Source organism: Dipodomys merriami, unplaced genomic scaffold (genome assembly GCF_024711535.1).
Source record: "Dipodomys merriami isolate MVZ:Mamm:240054 unplaced genomic scaffold, mDipMer1.0.p SCAF_51, whole genome shotgun sequence".
In the NCBI taxonomy this organism is placed as follows: domain Eukaryota; kingdom Metazoa; phylum Chordata; class Mammalia; order Rodentia; family Heteromyidae; genus Dipodomys; species Dipodomys merriami.
In genome coordinates, this window is record NW_027206080.1 from 5,560,175 (window position 1) to 5,580,661 (window position 20,487).

Sequence of the window (20,487 nt, forward strand, 5' to 3'; positions counted from 1 at the left end):
AAATTCCTAAATTGGGAAGGACTTAAGCAGACCTAAGACACAGAGAGCCATGTGGAGAGAGAGAGAGTGTGTGTAATAGGAGATATATTCTGACCTAGAAAGGGGCCAGATCACACAGAGATTACAAATTGAGAGTGATGGACTGGACAATACCTCTCTCTGAGCCTAAAGATACCTGTATCTTTGTCCCTGGAACCTATGAATATCCTACCCTATCTGATGTGATTAAATTTAGGATCTTGAGGTAGGGAAGTCATGCTGAAGTATCAGGTGGGTAGTGTAGTCACAAGACCCCTGTGATGGGGAAACTAGAGAGTTATAGGAAAGAGAAAGGATAGAAATAGAGGTCTGGCAGTGAATGCGGGGTGGGGCTGAAGTCACACAAATGTATCCTTAACTCATACTTGTAGGTGTTTGAGTTCTTTAGAGCAACCACTGGGTCCAGCCTGTTCCAGGAAAGATGTCCTGAGGGAAGGAGGGACTGAGAGAGGCGACCTGGGAGCCATTTGAAGATTCTTGCAGAATAGTAGATTAACATCCTTCCTTCACCCTGTCTTTACCTCCAATGACTATAATCGTCTGTTTTAATTTTCTTTTCTTGCTTGCTTTTTTTTTTTTTGTTGGGGTGGGGCCTGAACTCTGGGCCTGGGTGCTGTCCCTCAGCTCTTCAGCTCAAGGCTAGCGCTCTACCACTTGAGCCACAGTGCCAGTTCTGGCTTTCTCTGCTTGTGTGGTGCTGAGGAATCGAACCCAGAGCCTCATGCATGCAAGGCAAGCACTCTACCACTGAGCCACTTGTCTGCTTTTCTATGCAGTGAGTATAGAATATGATAGAACGTGAGGATTTCAACGAGGCTTTTCCTATGACCTGATTTTTATATTTTCAAGAAATATGTCAGGGGCTGGGAAGGTGGCTCAGTGGTAGAGCACTTGCCTTGCATGCATGAGGCCCTGGGTTCGATTCCTCAGCACCACATAAGCAAAAGGAAAAAAGCCGGAAGTGGTGCTGTGGCTCAAGTGGTAGAGCGCTGGCCTTGAGCTGAAGAACTGAGGGACAGCGCCCAGGCCCAGAGTTCAGGCCCCACAACCGGAACCAAAAAGAAAAAAGAAAAATAAAAGAAATATGTCAGTATTTCTTGACCTGGGTGGCATTTTTCTCTGATATTGCACATTTACACATATGCACACATAAATATTATTATGTTATTTCAATGAGATTTGAGTAGGAAAGCTCATAGATTTTGGGAGGCCTTGGTTGATGTTTTCAAGGTCACTCTTCTTTGGTGAAATCAGTCATATTCCCCCATGTTAAATATTAATTTGACGGGAAAACTGTCTCCTGTTCCTTCAGTTATCTTTCCATCTCTTGCCTCATAGCTGGTTTTATGAATGTTTTAGAAACAGTGCTTCATTTTAATTGATCTGAGAGAGAGTTCAGCTTGATTTTTGAATCATAGCATTTGATAGGTGGAATTGCTTTGTGAATTGTGAGTTTGAGTCTGGGTTCCCAGATTATATCAACAGCCTGCTGCCCTCTGAAAATAAGCACATTTTGTGGGACTTTTGATGTGAACCATGAGATTGTTTTAAAGCAAGTAGAATGACATAATAATTTCATAGTTCCATTTCTGTAAGTTTTAACAGGTGTCCTTATGATTGTAAGGACTTAATACAATAGAAAGTAGGGAAATTAATTTTCTTAGAAAAGAAGGCTTCTTTTTAAAAATTTCAGATAAATTGTGCGTATTTTTATCTTACACTTTAGAAGCCAAGGTGTATAGATATCCAGGTGGAAGAAAAATGTGTTTGAGGCCAATTTAAAATGATTAGCTTGATTGTGAATGTCCTCTGTCTGTCTAGGGTCCATCTTCCTCTACCCAAAGCTGTTACAAGGTTTTGTTTCTTTCTGACTGAAGTTTATTATGTCTGCAAAGCTTTGTGAATAATAGTGGCTTTGATTTCACATTAAAAAGTGAATCAGAGTAAAAACATTTTTCATAGGAAGATCAACATTTTAGGTAACTCTGCTAGGAATAGAGATAAATGGTGGCTATGTTTTACCTAAAACCTAGAGTCAGGTTTGTAGATGTACTGCAATACGTGAGTACATAAAAATATCTCAGCTGAGATGGTCGCAGTACAAAGCAAATGACATTTCGTAGAAAGAGTAGTTTAGAACGTTTTATATATATACATGTGTATACATATACACATATATATACATATATATAGATAGATGTGAAAGTTAAAATAAGTGGTTGGAAAACTCATGTCAATGTGTGAAAGAAAGGACAGATTTGAAATGGTGCGATAAATCAAAGAAGATGATACCACCAGCCCTGGGCTGTCTAGGACACTGTCATAAACTGGGTAAGTTTAAATGTCTTCACCGCTGCAATGAGAATGACAGGGGCTGTTTAAAGTGAATTGTGAAGAAAAAACAACCATGAATAATGAACCATTAAGGGGTTGGGTAAAGGCACTCCATAAAATTGTAAAACCTATTCTGTGTCTGTGAAAGCTGAGCTCTTATCTGTGCTAATCTTTTGCTTCAAGGGTCTTGTGGCCAGTTCTCAGACCTGTGAGTCATGGCTGTACAGAAAAATACCACCTGGTTCTAAGTGCAGCCACAAGGAAATGTCAGATGTCCTTTTATTTGTTAGATTCCTGCAGTCAGAATTTGTATGGAGTGGTGGTTCTCACTGTGGTTTGTGGACCCCTGAGGGTCCCTTTATAAGGATTTTGGAGCTCTACAAGGTTGGAGCTATTTTCCTTTTGAAACTGGTTTTGAAGCTTTTTGTTTCTTTCACTGGCCTGACATTTGCATTGTTGGTGCCATCTCACACATCAAGGCCAGGAGCTGCTCAAGATGTTTTTTACTATCCTGCACTCACATTAAAAGACAAGCACCAGCCCAGTAATGGTGTAAATTGTGACCTTAGGATCACAGTTCCAATCCATTCTGGGTGGGAAAGCCCTTGAGACTCTTTATTTCCAACTAACCACAAAAAAGCAGGAAGTAGAACTGTGGTTCAAGTGAAAGAGTGCTAGCCTTTAGCAGAAAAACTAAAGGATAGTGCACAGGCCCTGAGTTTAAGCCCCAGGGGACACACACACACACACACACACACACACACACACACACACACACACACACACACACACACACACACACACACACACACACACACACACACACACACACACGCACGCACGCACACACACGCGCGCACACAACACACACACAGTGTGCCACTTGTAGGATATGTCTTTTTACTATCAAGTTTTGTTTTGTTTTTGTTTGTTTGTTTGGGTTTTTTTTGTTTTTGTTTTGTTTTTGGTGCTGGTATTGTGTCTTGAACATAGGATCTGGGTGCTGTCCCTTAGCTTTTTATCTCAAGGCTGAGATTCTACCCCATGAGCCACAGTACTTTTGTCCTTTTGCTGATTAATTGGAAATAAGAAGTCTCATGAATTTTCCTGCATGGGCTGGCTTCAAACCTCAGTCCTCAGATTTCAGTCTCCTGAGTAGCTAGAATTCCAGGCCTGAGCCACCAGCATCCTGGCTTGTTTTTTAAATACAGAAGCGATGGGAGTATCAGCACTGTCCTACAAACCAGCATTCTTGAGAAAAAGCGATTGTGAGATTGAATGACTTGTGAACGAACTACCTGCTTTTTTTCATGGAATAAATTAGTACCTCTGGGAACTGAAGTTTTGAAGATATGATTCTTTTGGAATGATGTTTGGATGCTATTCCCCCCCTCCCCCAAACAATTGGGGCATTCTTTCTTTCTTTCTTTTTGCTAAGATCTGGAGAGAATATTTTATTTTGTGGTAAATACAATTGCAACAAACAGTAAACAAGCAAACAAAAAAGCAACCCCTAGAATATATTATTTTCTCTCTTTCCCATTTTTATTCTTCATTGATGAGTTCGTTTCCTATTTTACTAACATAATAACAACAGTCTGACAAGAAATTTAAAAATGTCCATATATCTGTCTCTATATTTTCTATTATATCCCTTGGAGTATTATTTCAAAGACAGTAACAAGCTATATTGTTGCTAATATTAAAAATTCTATCTACTAAGAAAATATTAACATTCAGAAAACCCTTTTCTTTTTGAAGTTATTCTTAAAAATTATCTTTTAATAGTTGTAATGTAGTTGTACAAAGGAGTTTCATGGTGCATTGTACTCATAAACTGACGTTGAATTGAAACCCTTTGTGCAAAATTTTGAGAATCTTACACCTGCTACCCCATGCGATTGCCAGCTGAAATTTTCAGTATACTTTTTTTTTCTTGGTCTGAGACTGGACTCACTCGTGTCTGCTTTCGCTCATTGGCTAGCATTCTGTACCAACTGAGCCATGCCTTCAACCCTCCAGCATACGTAATGGCTCCTCCCCCCCCTGCCCCCTCCCAGGGAATTGGTGGTTATACTAACCAATATAGTTTTGTGATATAAAATGGATATAAATATTTGTATTTGGAACATCTGTATAACTCAGTGAGTCAGTATCTTGCAGATAGTCAGTGCATGATGCTACAGAATCATGTAGGGCAAGTGATGCAAAGAGTAATGATTGTGATGTATGGGGTGTGGAAGGTTCATTGACGTGACTGCGGTACACATCACCTCTCGCCTTGGAGAAATTACCATCTGCACAGCCTACGTGTAGTACCAGCGAATTGGCTTAAAAGGCTACCAAAATACATCTTCCTTCTTCCAACTCATCTGAGTGAGGCTTGATTTTTCTCCACATGCATCAATAAAAGCAATATATGCCAAATTGCATGCAGAAACAGGAAAATGTGGCTGTCTCCCCCTCCCCCCCCGAAAAGAAAGGTATTTTTAGATTTGTAAAACAATAACACTTTTCTAAAAACTTTTATTTTAAGAGGGTATTTTTCATAAGCATACTGTTTTAACACTATTTTTAACTGGATGTAAATAAATTCAAATATTTTTTCTATGTATTTATATCTTTAAATTGTCCAAAGGAGTTGCTGTGCAACAAAGTAGTATATGAGTACGTGAATCTTGATCAAAACAGTGTCTTAATTTTAAATTTAGTACTATAGATATTGATGGGTAGAACCCACATGCGAACTCTGGATTCTCCATGAATTTTCATGGGTAAAGGGGTTACAGAGCTAAAAAACTTTTGAGAACTGTTGGCTTATCCTGTTTCTGTCAATAAATTGAGCTGATAAGTTGAGCCATGTTTACTATCGCTAATCACTGCTTTAAAATGTATTGCACTAAGATTTTTTTTCAATGTCTCAACAAAATTGGTGACCAAGCTTATTCGGCCATAATGTGTTCATTTATTACAAGACCACTTTACTAATCTCTTGTCTCCATATCTGACTTAAATTTAACTTCTCTTGGCTAGCCCAGGGTGGGAGAGTTGAGATAGATAGTTCATTTTTCTTTTGTCCTACACCTCCTCTGCTTGGGGGGACAGATTGCTTTTCTTCCAGTGTATAGGTACTGGGGAAAGGGACTGCCTAGCTCACGCCTGTAATCCTAGCTACTCAGAAAGCAGAGATCTGAGGATCATGGTTCGAAGCCAGCCCAGGCAGAAAAGTCATGAGACTCTTAGCTTCACCAAAAAGCTGGAAGTTAAGCTGTGGCTCAAGTGGTTGACTGCTAGCCTTGAGCAAAGAGGCTCAGGGCACGCGCGCGCGCGCGCACACACACACACACACACACACACACACACACACACACACACACACACACACACACACACGGGGAAGGGAAGGGAAGGGAAATACCGTACTTAATTAGCCATTTGATTGTTTCTTTTGATGCTTGTTTGGCTGTTAATGTACTGCTGGATTGCTGGATAGATCATTAGCAAAATGGCTTCAGTGAGGTTCATATAACCCAAAGGAGACTCCTACATCATCAGCAGGCCAAACAGTAGTGACCCTTTTGCTCCCTTGGTTGTGTGTGTGTGTGTGTGTGTGTGTGTGTGTGTGTGTGTGTGTGTGTGTGTGTGTGTGTGTGTGTGTGTGTGTGTGTGTGTGTGTGTGTGTGTGTGTGTGTGTGTGTCCTGAGGCTTGAACTCAGGGCCTGTGTGCTATCACACAGGCTTTTTCTTGGCTCAAGGTTCTGGTAGTTCACAGTGTAATCTTAGCTACTCAGGAGGCTTTAGATCTGAGGATTAGGGCTCCAACCTAGCCCAGACAGAAAAATCTGTGTAATTCTTATCTCCAGTTGATCAGCAAAATAAGCTAGAAGTAGAGTTGTTGCTTGAGAACACCAACATTAAGTGAAGTACCCAAGGAACAGCACCCAGGCCCTGAGTGCAAGTCCCAGTACTAATACAAAAATAAAGTGTAAGCCAGGAACCAGTGGCTCATTCCTTCAATCCTAGCTACTCAGGAGTCTCAATTCCTAGGATCATGGTTCCAAGTCAGTCCAAGCAGGAAAGTCCATGACACTTATTTCCAATAAAACTACTCAGAAAAAAAGCCAGAAATGGCTCTGTGGCCCAAGTGATAGAGTGCTATCCTTGAGCACAAAGAAGCTCAGGGATAGACTATATCCAGGCCCTCAGTTCAAGCCCCAGGACCAGCATTTTCCCCCTCTCCCCCCTCTGCCCCCAAACACACATACACACACAACACACACACACATACACACACACACACTTTATCACAAACAACTTATTACCTGGAAATCTCATGTGATTTTCTCAGCTTGATCCTATATTCTCATTTCACTTGCCTTTTCTGTGTCCATCTAGATGTTATTGTCACAGCTATGATTCAGGGCTTCTGCTCCAAGGAGCCAGTATTATGTTTGGTTTTTCCCCGCTGAAATGCGTTTTCTCAACCAGGCATAGAAAATACCAACCTTGTTTTGATTTTTACCTTTAGTTGTTGCTGGTTTTTCTTTCTTTTTTTGGTTGGTTGTGGGGCTTGAACTCTGGGCTTAGGCGCTGTCCCTGCGCTCTTCAACTCAAGGCGAGCACTCTACGGCTTGAGCCACAGCGCCACTTTAGTGGCTTTTATTGGAGATAAGAGTCTCACAGACTTTCTTGCTCTGGCTGGCTTTGAACCTCGATCCTCAGATCTCAGCCTCCTGAATAGCTATGGATTATAGGCATGAGCCACCGGCGCACAGCTTGTTGCTGGTTTCTTGCAGGTAAAGTATTAAGATATCCTTTTCATAATGTGGCAGGCTAAATATTTCTGGCTTGTGTAATTCAGGTTTTCTTCTTGTTGTTGAATTACTAAAACATTCCAAAGTACGTATTGGCTACTTTCTCTAGAATATTATTTTGGTGACTAAGGAAATCTGAAATATGGAGAATGTTCTGAGAAGAGTTTTAAAGAGGACACTACGTTTTCAATTAACATAAAAACATTGATGACTTACTGCTTTTTTTGTAAAAAAAAAAAACTAAAGTGCTTTAAATATTTAGCAAGAAGGGTCATTAAGTTGAAAATAAACAGTTTTCTTTATCTTTTTTTGTTTTGTTTTGTTTTTGTTGGTTTCAGGGCTTGAACTCAGGGCCTGGGCTCTGTCCTTGAGCTTTTATGCTCAAGGCTAGTGTTCTACCACTTTGAGCCACAGCTCTACGTCCAGTTTTCTGGTGCTTAATTGCATATAGGAGTCTCATGGACTTTCCTACGCGGGCTGGCTTTGAACCATGATCCTCAGATCTCAGCCTCCTGAGTTCAAGCTACACGACCAACAAAAATAAAAAAAAAATTAGGGGGGTGGGGGAGGCTGGGAAGGGATGTGAAGGGTAAACAAAGGAGGAGGCTGCAATGCTTGGTAAGAAATGTATGCATTATCCTGCCCATGTAATTGTAACCCCTCTGTACAATATGTTCACAAATAAAATAAAAGAAAAAAGAAAAAAAAATAAAAGATGTCTTTTAGTACCATTTTCACTTAGTAATTTTTTATTTTGCTATTTTAATCTTAAATAATTTCTTCTTTAAGCAACTCAGCCTACATACATAAAAATTAAGTTCCATGCATCATACAAACTACTGGGAAAAAAAGAATAAGGCATACTTCTCTAATTAAAAGAAATTTTTTTTTTTGTCAGTCCTGGGGCCTGAACTCTGAGCCTGGGTGCTGTCTCTCAGCTCTTTAGGTCAAGGCTAGTGCTCTACCACTTGAGCCATAGCAACACTTCCAGCTTTTTTCTGCTTATGTGGTGCTGAGGAATCGAACCCAGGGCCTCAGGCATGCAAGACAAGCTCTCTACCACTGAGCCACCTTCCCAGCCCTGTCTTATATGTTCTTTATAGGTATATACTATCATGTAAATCAGTACTCGTGCATTTTAAATTTATCAAGAATTTTTTTACAGGAGGAATACTCAACTTCACTAAATGTCTTTGAAGCACATACTGCTGTATTATTATTTTAATGTGTCATGATATTATATTAGCTTACATTCTATTTAGAATTTCTGCATCAGTATTCATAGCTGATAGTGGTAGAATGCTTGCCTTGAGCTGAAGAGCTAAGGGACAGAGCCCAGGCCCAGATTTCAAGCCCCTAGACTGACCAAAAAAAAAAAAAAAGAATATATGAGACATCAGGAAAACAAGAATGTGAGCCGCTAACAAAATTAACAAAAGCAATATTGTTTATTTTCTTTTAAAATCAGCATTACTCTTTTGGTTGCCAGTGAATTTTGGATAGTTAATTTTTCCCTGGACATTTTGACCAAGAAAATTAGCCAAAGAAAGATGAAGATTGATGTATTAACATTAGAAAAGGATAATGAATGATTGCACTGTTCCCTTAGAAAAGGAGAATGAATGATTGCACTGTTCCCTTTATTCCGTTTATACTTTGTCTTACGTGGGTTAAATTTTCTTTTCTATGTATTGTCCCTTTTTTCTTTTGATCTCCACTGTTTTTCATTTTTGGAGAAAGATTAAATTATTATTTTCTTAAAAGACTATCATGCCACTACTTTTTTAATTCTTTTTTTTTTTTTTATCCGGTTGTGGGGCTTGAACTCTGGGCCTGGGCACTGTCCCTCAGGTCTTTAGCTCAAGGCTAGTGCTCTACCACTTGAGCCACAGTGCCACTTCCGGCTTTTTTTTTTCTGCTTATGTGGTGCTGAGGAATTGAACCCAAGGCCTCAGACATGCAAGGCAAGTGCTCTACCACTGAGCCACCTTCCCAGCCCCTACTTTTTAAATTCTTATACAACATAGTATGTGATTTTCAGCTCTTCTAGGCTGCAGTTCTGTTCCATGAACTTTCATTTTTAATCATCAGAATCTCCCCTGTCCTGTGATTCTCCTAATCTCTGCTAGGTAGGTGCTCTACCACTGGTGTCATGCCTTTGTCCTTTTGATTATTGTTTGGTTAAGGTCTTGTGCTTTTTTTCCCATATCATCCTGGACTGTAACCCTCTGGGGCATGTCTCTGTGTTGTGGATGAGTTTGGTACTGGGGTAAGTTCAGTGTTGTATAACTGTATGTTGAGATGACCCGCCACGTTTTAATTGCTTAAACAAAATTAATTTAGCTTTTAGTACAGCTGGGTTTTGTTTCAAACCATAGTTTTGCACTAACTTACATTGTATTCATTTTTATAGCTTACATTCTTTCAAATTTGTTTATTCCTAAAATGTGATGAATGTAAATTTACAGGTTCCATAGAATTATGTCAAAATATTACCCGGATCATATTGGTAATATCACAGCTGTCAAAATTCTTGTCCTGATGCTTTCTATTAGGAACCAGGTTGCTAGAAAGGTAATAGAATCTCCTCCTAGCATCTGGATAATGAAAATAAAATCCATCTTCAGACTTTTACAGAGTTTGCTTAACTTTAACTATAATTAAAGAGTGTATTTATTTGATACCTTTTAAAATTAGAAAAAAATATATAAAAAATGGGAGACAGGTTTCTTCAACTATGAGTTGAAGTGTTTTTTTTTAGTATAAATGTAAAGGACTCCTATGTAAGAGCTGAAAGAGAGTAAACTGAAACATCTAAGCTTATGCATTTGTAAAACTTGTTTCACTTCTTTAGACTTAAAACTTTTAGAAACATTGCCTTCCATTGCATAGGTTCTTGTTTTCCTGTTTCTTGGGTCCTGATGATAGGAAGTGAAAGACCTGTTATTTTATTTATTAATGTAATTGGTTGTTTTATAACATGAGAAAGTGATCTTACTTAAGTATTGTGAGAAGTGCTTCGTTTCAAAATTTGAATTTTGGGGAAAAATGGCATCAGAAAGAATGAGCCATCATCAGTAAGAGGAAGCCCGGTGTGCGGAGTGCCAGCTGATGCCCCCTTGGTGGCCCTCACCTGGTGGCTGCGGGCTTCTCACTTCTGCCTTATTCGTCATTTGTGTTGTGTAGACATACAAAGGACAAGCGATACTTGAAGTGTTGACACAATGTATTTCTAGAAATTACAGATTTCAGAACTCTAACTTGTTTATTCAGGAGGAATGTGGTTTCCATGAGGAGGCTTTTTTCCATCTGAGTCACATTGTATGCACTGGATCATAGTAATTAATCAATTATAGGTGCATATGTGCCATCTGTAAGATACTTAAACACATGACTTTAGAAAGTTCTAGGGGCCTGTTTTGATTCACAATGATAAAATTATCGAATTATCTGTTCTTGTTGCATTTAAACTCAGATCCTTTTGATTTCCTTCCAGATTCATGAAAAATTGCACTACTATGAGAGACAGAGTCCTGTGCCCATTCTCCACAGTGCAGCAGCTTTGGCCGATGACGTAAGTGTGCCTTGCTGAGGGCATTGGATGTGTCTGCCACCGTGGAAGCCACCCCAGTGCCCACAGAGAAGTGTGGCCCCAGGAGAGAAAACTAGAAGTTGCACTGTTTCCAAAAGCCCCAGGCATTGCAAGCTTATGCTAATGATGTTATGTTGATTTCCATCCACTTTCTTGTTCTAAAATGGTACATGTAGCTACCCTCTATGCCTTATTAACTATATCACAGAAGTTTTTAGACTTCAAACTCGATGAGGAGAGAGAGACTGTCAGGCATTGGTATTCTGAGAAAATCTCACACAAAGGGAATGTTTTGGAGAAATAAAGATAAATGAGATAGTTATATTGCTGACAGTACTAAAAAATGACAGGTACTAGGATAGGAATGAAGCCTATGAAATACATAAAAAGACAGAATTGTTTTAAAAATGGATTATGAAGCATAGTGATGATTTATGGATATTAGACTTTTCCAAATTACCTTTTCTAACCAAAAAAATACGTTTGAGAAGCAGTTGGCATTGATGGAGTAGTTAATTTCCTGTAGCTATAATTTTATTTTAAGCCTGGGAGAGGGGACTAACGTGCAGTTCCCACTGTTAAGTTTCGGCCTCGGATGAGTTGAGAGCACACCTGGATAAACTGTAGGAACACTCAGCTACACTCAAACTGTGCTTATAGGGTGTTGGGGTAGCTTAGGCCTGTAGCTTATTTGTTGATTTTAATTTTTTTCTCTATTATAATTTTTACTTATGATCATTATCTTTATTTTTCAAATAAATGGTAATTCAGGTTAGTAAAATATCAGAGTCATAAAATAACAGGAGAACAACTGTCTTTAGTAGCTGATTTTCTTGGCTGGAAAATAAAGCGTATGTGATGTTTGAACAAGTTGTGCGTTGTTTAGTGTTCAGACATTTCCCTTGCATTTTTATTTACAGACATAAACAGGTTTTAGTGCCTACATTTAGTGAGGAAGCTTACTTTTGCATTGCAGAAATCAAAACTCTTGAAATGAAGGCAAATAAAGGTCTAAATATAGTTGCATGAGTAAACTTCAGTTGCAGTTTAAACCTACTTTAAAAAGGGTTATATATTCAATATTCATATAATATATGAATATATATATAATATTCAATATATATTGAATATTATGACTGTATTCATATATCTATATATCTATATATATGTACAAAAATTGAACCAGTTAAGTTGAGAGGATAGGGTGGGCTTGGGAGAGATGGAGAATGGTGGATGAAAGAGCTGATATTGATCAAGATGCATTGTACTTATAAACTGATGTCTTGAATTGAATCCCTTTTGTACAACTAAAGATAATTTTAAAAAGACGAAAATGGTTATTGCTGAGGGTTTTGAGGGGAACCATTTGTTTTTTGTAAAAACCAGTGTAACTGAGTCCCAGTCATAATATAATATTTCTTTTTAAAAATTTAGAATCTCAGCCAGGGGCTATCACTCTGTGGTAGCGTGTATGAGGCCTTGGCATTTGAGTTTTAGCCTCAAAAAAAAAAAAATACTATGTAATTACAATAAACCATAAAATGTCACCCAAGCAATGCATTTGATGTTAAAATGTATTATGCATTAAGTGACTAAAGAATATGAAGAGCCCTTTATGTCTCTTTGTAAGTTAAACATTCTATTAAGGTAAAAGTGATTTTTTGGTAATTAATTAATGAATCTAACAATTTTCTCTGATTTTACTTTCTTTTAGAGAAAAGTCATTTTCTAGAGATAGGAACTATCATTTTCAACCTGGTAGGAACAATATAGGCAAGTGGACATTACATGGTATGTTTTACAAAGGGTTCTGAAGTAAAAATAAATCCATATATTCTGAATTATACATGGCATGCTTTTCTTACTATAAAATTTATATTATCTTTCCTATAGCCCCAAATTGAACAGAAATCTTTGTAGGAAGATCTCCTTTTAAGTTTTATCTTTATCTTTTATTGAAGATGATGATTGTGTATATTTATGGGGTATAGGAGTGGTACTTTGATATGTGCATGCATGCACATGTGTATGCATACACACACAAATAATCAAGTCAAGATAATTAGCTTGTTCATTGTATCAAACATATATCATTTCTTTGTGGTGAGACTATTTAAAGTCTCCTGATGTTGAACATGTGGCAGGTTGAAAATTCCAATCTTTTCTTTAGATAGAATCAACAAATGGGAATTCTTCATCATTAAATAGAGTCAGCATTTTTGGAACCAGAGTAGTTGTTAAACTGTTATGAGTTTATGATGAACTTAGCTTATATTTAAAAGACTTCTTAGTCTGTGTAAGTAAATATAATAAAAGTTTCAGGTCATTTACTCTTATTAGGACCATTCTATTTCTTTTTACTCCAGTGTTAAACAGCACAGCTACTGTAGGGTTTTGGAAACCCTGTGGATTTTACCACCTCATTGAGAAGCTCTCCAACTCTTTCTCTTTGTACATTGTCAAAGCTTGATCCAATCCTTTATTACAAATGGTCCTTTGTCTGCCTGCAAAAGACCGTTCCACAGATGAAGTGCTGTGATTTGCCCTCATGGCAGTAAATCTGAATGTGATCTGGCTGACATGATTATTTCAGCTGTGCCCAGCCAAGAACCTGGGCTTGGATCTGGTCTTTTGAGAGTTTGTGAAGACACACTGATTAATTTTCTTTCCTACTGTCTTGTCCTGTAACACTGGCGAGTAACAACCTCCAGCAAAATCGATTCTCACTTGTGACCCAGCACACTCACAGTGTTCTTGCTAAACATTACTTATGCCGATATAATCTCCCTTGCAGCTGGCCGAAGAGCTACAGAACAAGCCATTAAACAGCGAGGTCAGAGAGCTGTTGAAACTGCTGTCAAAACCCAACGTGAAGGTGAGGACATGTTACCCCTGTAATAAATACCTTCCAAAAGGGCCACTTTCAGAGCTGTCAGATGAATTGTTCTAGGCATCAATTTTCAAGTGAATGTGCTTTCAACTAGTGTGCAGTATGCTAGTAGCCTATATCCTATTAAGGAAAAAGAGTAGAGTGTAAAAAAATTATAATAAACTACCCAGGAGTTTAATTGGGGAGCTCAGATTTTGAATTGGGCAAATATAGTGTGGCTTTGAGGTCATTGTCCTTTTCAGTGAAGTTAAGAGTACAGAATATGTGGGCCCCTGGTGACTCACACCTGGAATCCTAGCTATTCAGGAGGCTGACATCTGAGGATTGCAGTTCAAAGCCAGCCCAGGCAGGGAAGTCTGTGGGACTATTGTCTCCAATTAACCACCAGAAAACTAGAAGTGGAGCTGTTGCTCTAAGTGGTAGAAAGTTAGCCTTGAGCAGAAAACCTCAGGGACAGCACCCAGGCCCTGAGTTAAAGCCCCACAACCAATCCCTCCCCGCTCCCCCCACCAAAAAGTACAGAATAGACAACCTACTATTTTTTTGTTGTTGCTTAGGTTTATTTCACATGGTCAATTAATGATATTCAAGTTTCTAAATAAATGTATCTGTTTCCACTGTTTCACATTGTCTATCTTTTTCCCCCTCTCATCTCCCAGTTGTCTGTCCCTCTTACAATTTATATTTCAAAATGGCATTCTACTGTATAGAACAGAGCAGTTTTCTGGTGTAAAAGACCTGTAACTTATTAGTAGAAAGACCCATTCTCCTCTTCCCACTTCTTTCCAAGCTTGTGTCTTGTTTGTTTTTCAAATGTAATTAGTTTAGAAGAAGGGATTTCACAATTCTCCTATTCTTGTTCTAAGATGATTCATGATTAAAATCCTATAGCAATTTTGGACCTGGCAGTGTGGCAGTTGTATAGAAAACAGTATTTCGTCAGTATTGTGTATTTTCATATGATCCTTTATCATATGATTTACAGGCAAGCGTATATAGAATGTTGAATGGCAATTTCTGCCTGGATGCAAAGTGATTATTTAAGGGTAATTGATTTGTTGTGACTCAGAAAGTTTCTTGATATTGAAGACAAAAGATATTAAAAAGCTAGGCTCCTAGGAGATCTCCAAGGAGATTTTTAGGCAGAGGGTGCTCTGAAGATTTCTTCTTCTTCTTCTTCTTTTTTTTTTTTTTTTTGGTCAGTCGTGGGGCTTGAACTCTGGGTCTTAAGTGCTGTCCCTCAGCTCTTCAGCTCAAGGCTAGCACTATACCACTTGAGCTACAGTGCCACTTAGGTTTTCTGGTGGTTTATTGGAGATAAGAGTTTCACAGACTTTCCTGCCCAGGCTGGCTTTGAACCCCAATCCTCAGATCTCAGCCTCCTGAGTAGCTAGGATTACAGGCGTGAGCCATCTCTTCATTTGGTCTTAGACTGTGTGTAAGAAGTTCCTATCAACCAGACAGAGTGCAGTGGACTGTGAGAAGCTTTTTAGGTTCATCTGAGATTATTGTTGTGGTTCAAAAGCACAAGAAATTGAAGTGGAATGTTTTAGACTAGAACACAAGACAAAATAGATCATTTTAATGTCCCGTTTAACAGTGAGGTAGAATAGCTAATAGTAAATCATACTATAGGAAACTGGCATTCCATTTCCTCTGGAACTTAAAGGGTATTATGAACATCCATGGCATGAAATCTTAAAGTAATAAAATAGGTCATGTCCATTATATGGTAAATATTTTAGATGAATCTTTTATTCTTCACATTTATGTAGCAAGATGAGTAAAGAATGGGTGAGGAGTTTGCATGAAACATTGTCAGGAGACAGTGGCAATGTTTAGTTATCCAGTCTTGGGAGGAAAGTATCTTTCTTCTACTTTTTTATTATTTTGTTTTGTGATACAGGGTTTTAAACTTAGGGCCTATTCTTGCTAAGCAAGTATTCAAGAGTTCATTTTTGGACAGTGTCACCTCTTGCTCTCTCCCATTTTTCCCTCCCTTCCCCATCCACAAGTTGTTCATTTTAAACATAGTATCCAATGAGGTACCACTGCTGCATTTGTTTATCCTTTGTCCCTCCATTTCTGTGCCTCCCCTTACTGTCCCCCAAAGACATATAAATAAACAAATAGAACAAAAACAAAAGAAAACAAAAATAGCAGAAAAGATAAAAACCTCATTTTTATTTCCTAGAGATCATTTCAGTAAATATTATTGTATATGATCAGATGCACATAGACATGTGCCTTTCTTTCTGCTATTCTGTTTTGAATATTTAATTCACTATAATGAAATAGAACCCAAGATATACCTCCAAAATAATATTAGAGGTTTCTTATCAAACACACTCACTCAGATATATCCAACCAAATACACAGTGGCTGTGTGAAGATAATGCATGTATTCTGCAAATATGCTGTTTGTTTTTAAAATGTTTTATGATTTTACTAATTTGTCACTTGATATCTTAATTCATTCTTATTGAATAAGAATATATTGACTATCTATTGTATATAAACTTATAGATGATTATTAGATTAATTGACTTAGATTTAATTAATTAGATTTAATTAAGATTTCTGAAGGTGGTAGAAGAATTGCTGGCAAGTGTAGAACACATAAGAGGAATGCTAAATCCATATTTGTAAAGCTATATAGGCATTGAGTTTAGATCTGAAGGTTGAATTTGAGGTAACCAAGGGAGGGGAGTGGGTAGGAGTGGGAGATGAAGAATATGTTTTTAGGCAGTGTGACTAGCAGGTGAAGTGTCACAGAGACTTTAAAGGAATAAAATTTGAAGAGGCAGAATAAGTTCATTGCCACTAGTTGCCTGCGAAAGAAGAGGAAGCAAGAGTTTGAAGTAGGTCATGGTCACCAGAATTTTGAGCAGAGCTTTTCCAGCATTATTTCTCTTTCAGTGGTTGTCTTAGGTTGATGATAAATTATATTGGTCACCCTAGTTGTGGATTTCATCCTAAGTGTAATGGAAAGCCATTGAAATAATTTAATTATGGAAGTGATACAGTTACCTCTAAATGGAATACGGAGCAGTTTTCCCCCCTGGTGGAGCCTAGTAGAGGATGGGAGGAATGTGACTGGAGGAATGCCAGTTTGGATTTTGTGGAAATAATTCAAGTGAAACGTGATTGTGGCCTTGTTAAAGAGAGGGAGACATGGATCATTGTGAGGTATAACTTGAACACACAGTGCTAGGATAATGGGCTACTATTTGGGGGAAAAATAAGAAAAATAAAAACAGGAATGAATTTCAAATATATGAACTATTGAAGTGTAAAAAATTGAACTAAAATATTAGCAGGAAAAAAGGGGGGGTGGGCTAAGAAGGTGGCTTAGTAGTAGAGTGCTTGCCTTGCATGCATGAGGCCCTGGGTTCGATTGCTCAGCACCATATAAACAGAAAAAGCCAGAAATGGCGCTGTGGCTCAAGTGGTAGAGTGCTAGCCTTAAGCTGAAGGGCTGAGGGACAGCACCCAAGTACAGAGTTCAGGCCCCACCAACCAAAAAGAAAAATATTAGCAGGGTTGGATGTGTAAGTCAGAGGAAGTATACTTGCCTAGTATGTATGAGTCCCAGGGTTTGACCTAGCATAGCAAAAACTAAAAAGAATATGTGTATGGGGATGGGAAGGTGGCTCAGTGGTAGAGTGCTTGGCTTGCATACATGAGGCCCTGGGTTCGATTCCTCAGCACCACATAAATAGAAAAGGCCAGAAATGGTGCTATGGCTCAAGTGGTAGAGCGCTAGCCTTGAGCTGAAGAGCTGAGGGACAGTGCCCAGGCCCAGAGTTCAGGCCCCACGATCGACCAAAAAAAAAAAAAAAAGAATATGTATATATATATATATATATATATATATGCATATATATGTGTTTGTGTGCATATATAGACATATAGACATATCCACACATATATATTATGTAGAAAATAGTTATATGATCATGAGATAGAGAAGTACTTGCAAGCATAGATGAGCACAGACACCCATAAAAGTGAGCCACCAGTGCCCATGCCTGTAATCCTAGCTACTCAGGAAGCTAAGATCTGAGGATCATGTTTTCTGTTAGTCTGAGAAACAAAGTCTGTGAGACACTTATTTTCAATTAACCATCAAAAAGTTGGAAGTGGAACTGTGGTTCAAGTGGTATAGTACCAGCCTTGAGCAAAAAAAGTTTAGGGACAATGCTCAAGCCTCAGTACTGACACCAAAGGAAAAAAAACACTAAATGAAAATAATTTATAATACTTGTCCTTAGTAAGGCACATAGTTTATTATTTGCATTTTAATTTTATCTTGGACAAACTTACGTTTACAGAAGTGAATAGATAACATGTTTCTAATTCAAACAACGAGAAAGTGGGAAACAGTACCTGCATTGGTTTTTAGTTAGGGTAAGGTTCTTAATATCCTAAAAACTCAGTTTCTTCCATTAACTGTGCATTCATGTACCTAGAGGGTATATGAATTGTCTGCAGTACATTATAGATCATTATTAAATGTGCATTTTCCCATATAAACAGGATCATAGAATGCACTACTTTGTCATTTTTGTTTTTAACATTTTGATATGTTGCAGACTGCTCCCTGGATCAACATATTATCTGTTTAATTTGTCCTGAGGCAGGAAGATATTGTGAGCTCAAGAATCTGGGGTCAGCTCAGTAGCATAACAAAACCCTGTTTCATAAGTGAAATGGAATTGGGAATGTTTTTATGTTTTTCTGTGTGTTGGAATAGTATAAATAACATAAAAATCTAATACGTAGCCATCTGGTTCTAGGTCCATCTCGGGATGGGGGGATTTAGCAGGTTTGTGTGAAGTGAAGGATTTTAGCTGATTTCTAACCTTTCTTTCTGGATTTTTAAAATGAATTTTTCTGGAAAATGTAACATTACTTGCAGATATATTGGAATAGTGTTAGGCATTTTTTCCTCTTACTTGATTGCTATCTACAATTCAGTCTTATTTCTCCATACTGCTAATGTATACATTATCTCTCTTTATTTGCTTGTGGTACATAATGAATCTTGACTATTTACCCAGTTCCTAAAAATAAAATAGCTATATCTTTATCTTACTTATCAATTCTGTTTTTATATTTATTTATTTTTGTCTATATCTTCCTTCACATTATTTTTATTTTTTCCTATTTGATTTTTCAGTTGAGTACTTTGCATATAGATTTTATACTTGTTGAATGATAAAAGCCTAAGAGTAAATACACTTATGTCCTGTTGGCACTGACATTAACTTCTCAATATCTATAGTGAATTTTGATCCTTTCCCAGTCTGACTTAATTTGCTGAGTTTTGCGGATTTTATTTTATTGATTGATGCCAAAACTAGAGCTTGAACTCGGCACTTTATTGTGGAGTCACCTTCAGCTCAATTAATATTTTCTCACTTTTAAGACATGACAAAAAATAGTTGTGTACAGATTTGCAATTAAATGTAATTAAATGTAATTGCAAAGGTATCACTGTGAATAGGGCAGAAATGATAAACACTACAATTAATTATAGCATTAAGTATTTAGTATGGAACAGGCTTTTTTGTCAAGAACTCTCCTGGGTTATCTCTGGGATGAAACCTTAGTACTTGCTAATACTATTTTCACTGCTATGGAAATTAAAATTCCACAGCTTTCCCCTGTTTCATCTCAGGAAGTCTAAAGGCTACAGATAAGGACCACTATTTCAAGCCTTAATCTCTATCTCCTACCTGGGGAGCCAAAAGTGTCTCTACATCTTTTCCTCCATCTCTCCTTACTGTATCCTGTTATAATAAGATAAATGCTTGAAATAGTGAAAGAAGAACCAAAAAGCCTTGCATCCAAAAACTAAAGCAGACCTGTAATCAGCATGTGTATGTATGTATGTGTGTGTTTGTGCCTCTGTGTGTGTGTTGTGTAATCAACAAAGAATGCTACTTGGCCTTTCTTACTGATGGATGAACCTTTTTTTTTTTTTTAAATTAATTAATTTATTTATTTTGGGTCCAGTTGTGGGGCCTGAACTCTGGGCCTGGGCGCTGTCCCTCAGCTCTTCAGCTCAAGGCTAGCGCTCTACCACTTGAGCCACAGCGCCACTTCCGGCTTTTTTCTTTTTGCTTATGTGGTGCTGAGGAATCGAACCCAGGGCCTCAGGCATGCAAGGCAAGCGCTCTACCACTGAGCTACCTTCCCAGCCCAAATTCTTTTCATTTCTTTTTTTTTTTTTGTCAGTTGTGGGGCTTGAAACTCTGGGCCTGGGCGCTGTCCTTCAGCTCTTCAGCTCAAGGCGAGAGCTCTACCACTTGAGCTACAGTGCCACTTCCCTGATGGATGAACCTTTGTCTCTAGTAGACATCATCATGCTTGCAATATAGGGTTCCCAGTAAATTGAAGTCAATGGAAATTATTAAAAGTTCAGAATTTGTGTTTCATTATTAGTCTTAAATCTCTTCCTGTGAGATACTTCAGTACATTCATATGGCCTTAAAATGTTCCCTTCATGTTCTATAATTTTTAATAGTATAAACATGTGATCCTTCATTTCTCTTATTAGCCATCTATTGCTTCTGAAGAGTGCTGACACCTTTGTCTTACTGACCTTAAGTCTCTAATGATGTGGACAACTTGTCATTATGTAATAATAGCCTTACTTGAGAACTATCGAAGATTTCCAAAGAAACATGAATTGATCAGCTACCAAATAAAAACTATGCTGCCTAGTCAGCAATATCTATAAAATTCAATATTGCTATTAAGATTTTGAAGTCTAGAAGAGCAGTGAAGAACAAAAGAAAGAAGAAATATGA

General features: G+C 37.9%; 1 protein-coding gene across 3 annotated transcripts in view; it reads left to right on the plus strand.

The window, feature by feature from the left end:
* The window catches only part of Mpp7 (MAGUK p55 scaffold protein 7), a 218,188-nt gene that overhangs the window by 125,072 nt on the left and 72,629 nt on the right, over positions 1 to 20,487 (plus strand). For 2 of the 3 annotated variants that reach the window (XM_069998202.1, XM_069998203.1), the window contains exons 4-5: positions 10,684 to 10,761; positions 13,574 to 13,654. In XM_069998202.1, coding sequence (XP_069854303.1) covers positions 10,684 to 10,761; positions 13,574 to 13,654 — 159 coding nt within the window. Of the gene's footprint in view, positions 1 to 4,672; positions 4,857 to 10,683; positions 10,762 to 13,573; positions 13,655 to 20,487 lie in introns of those variants that run through there. The other variant, XM_069998204.1, reaches the window with a different exon arrangement.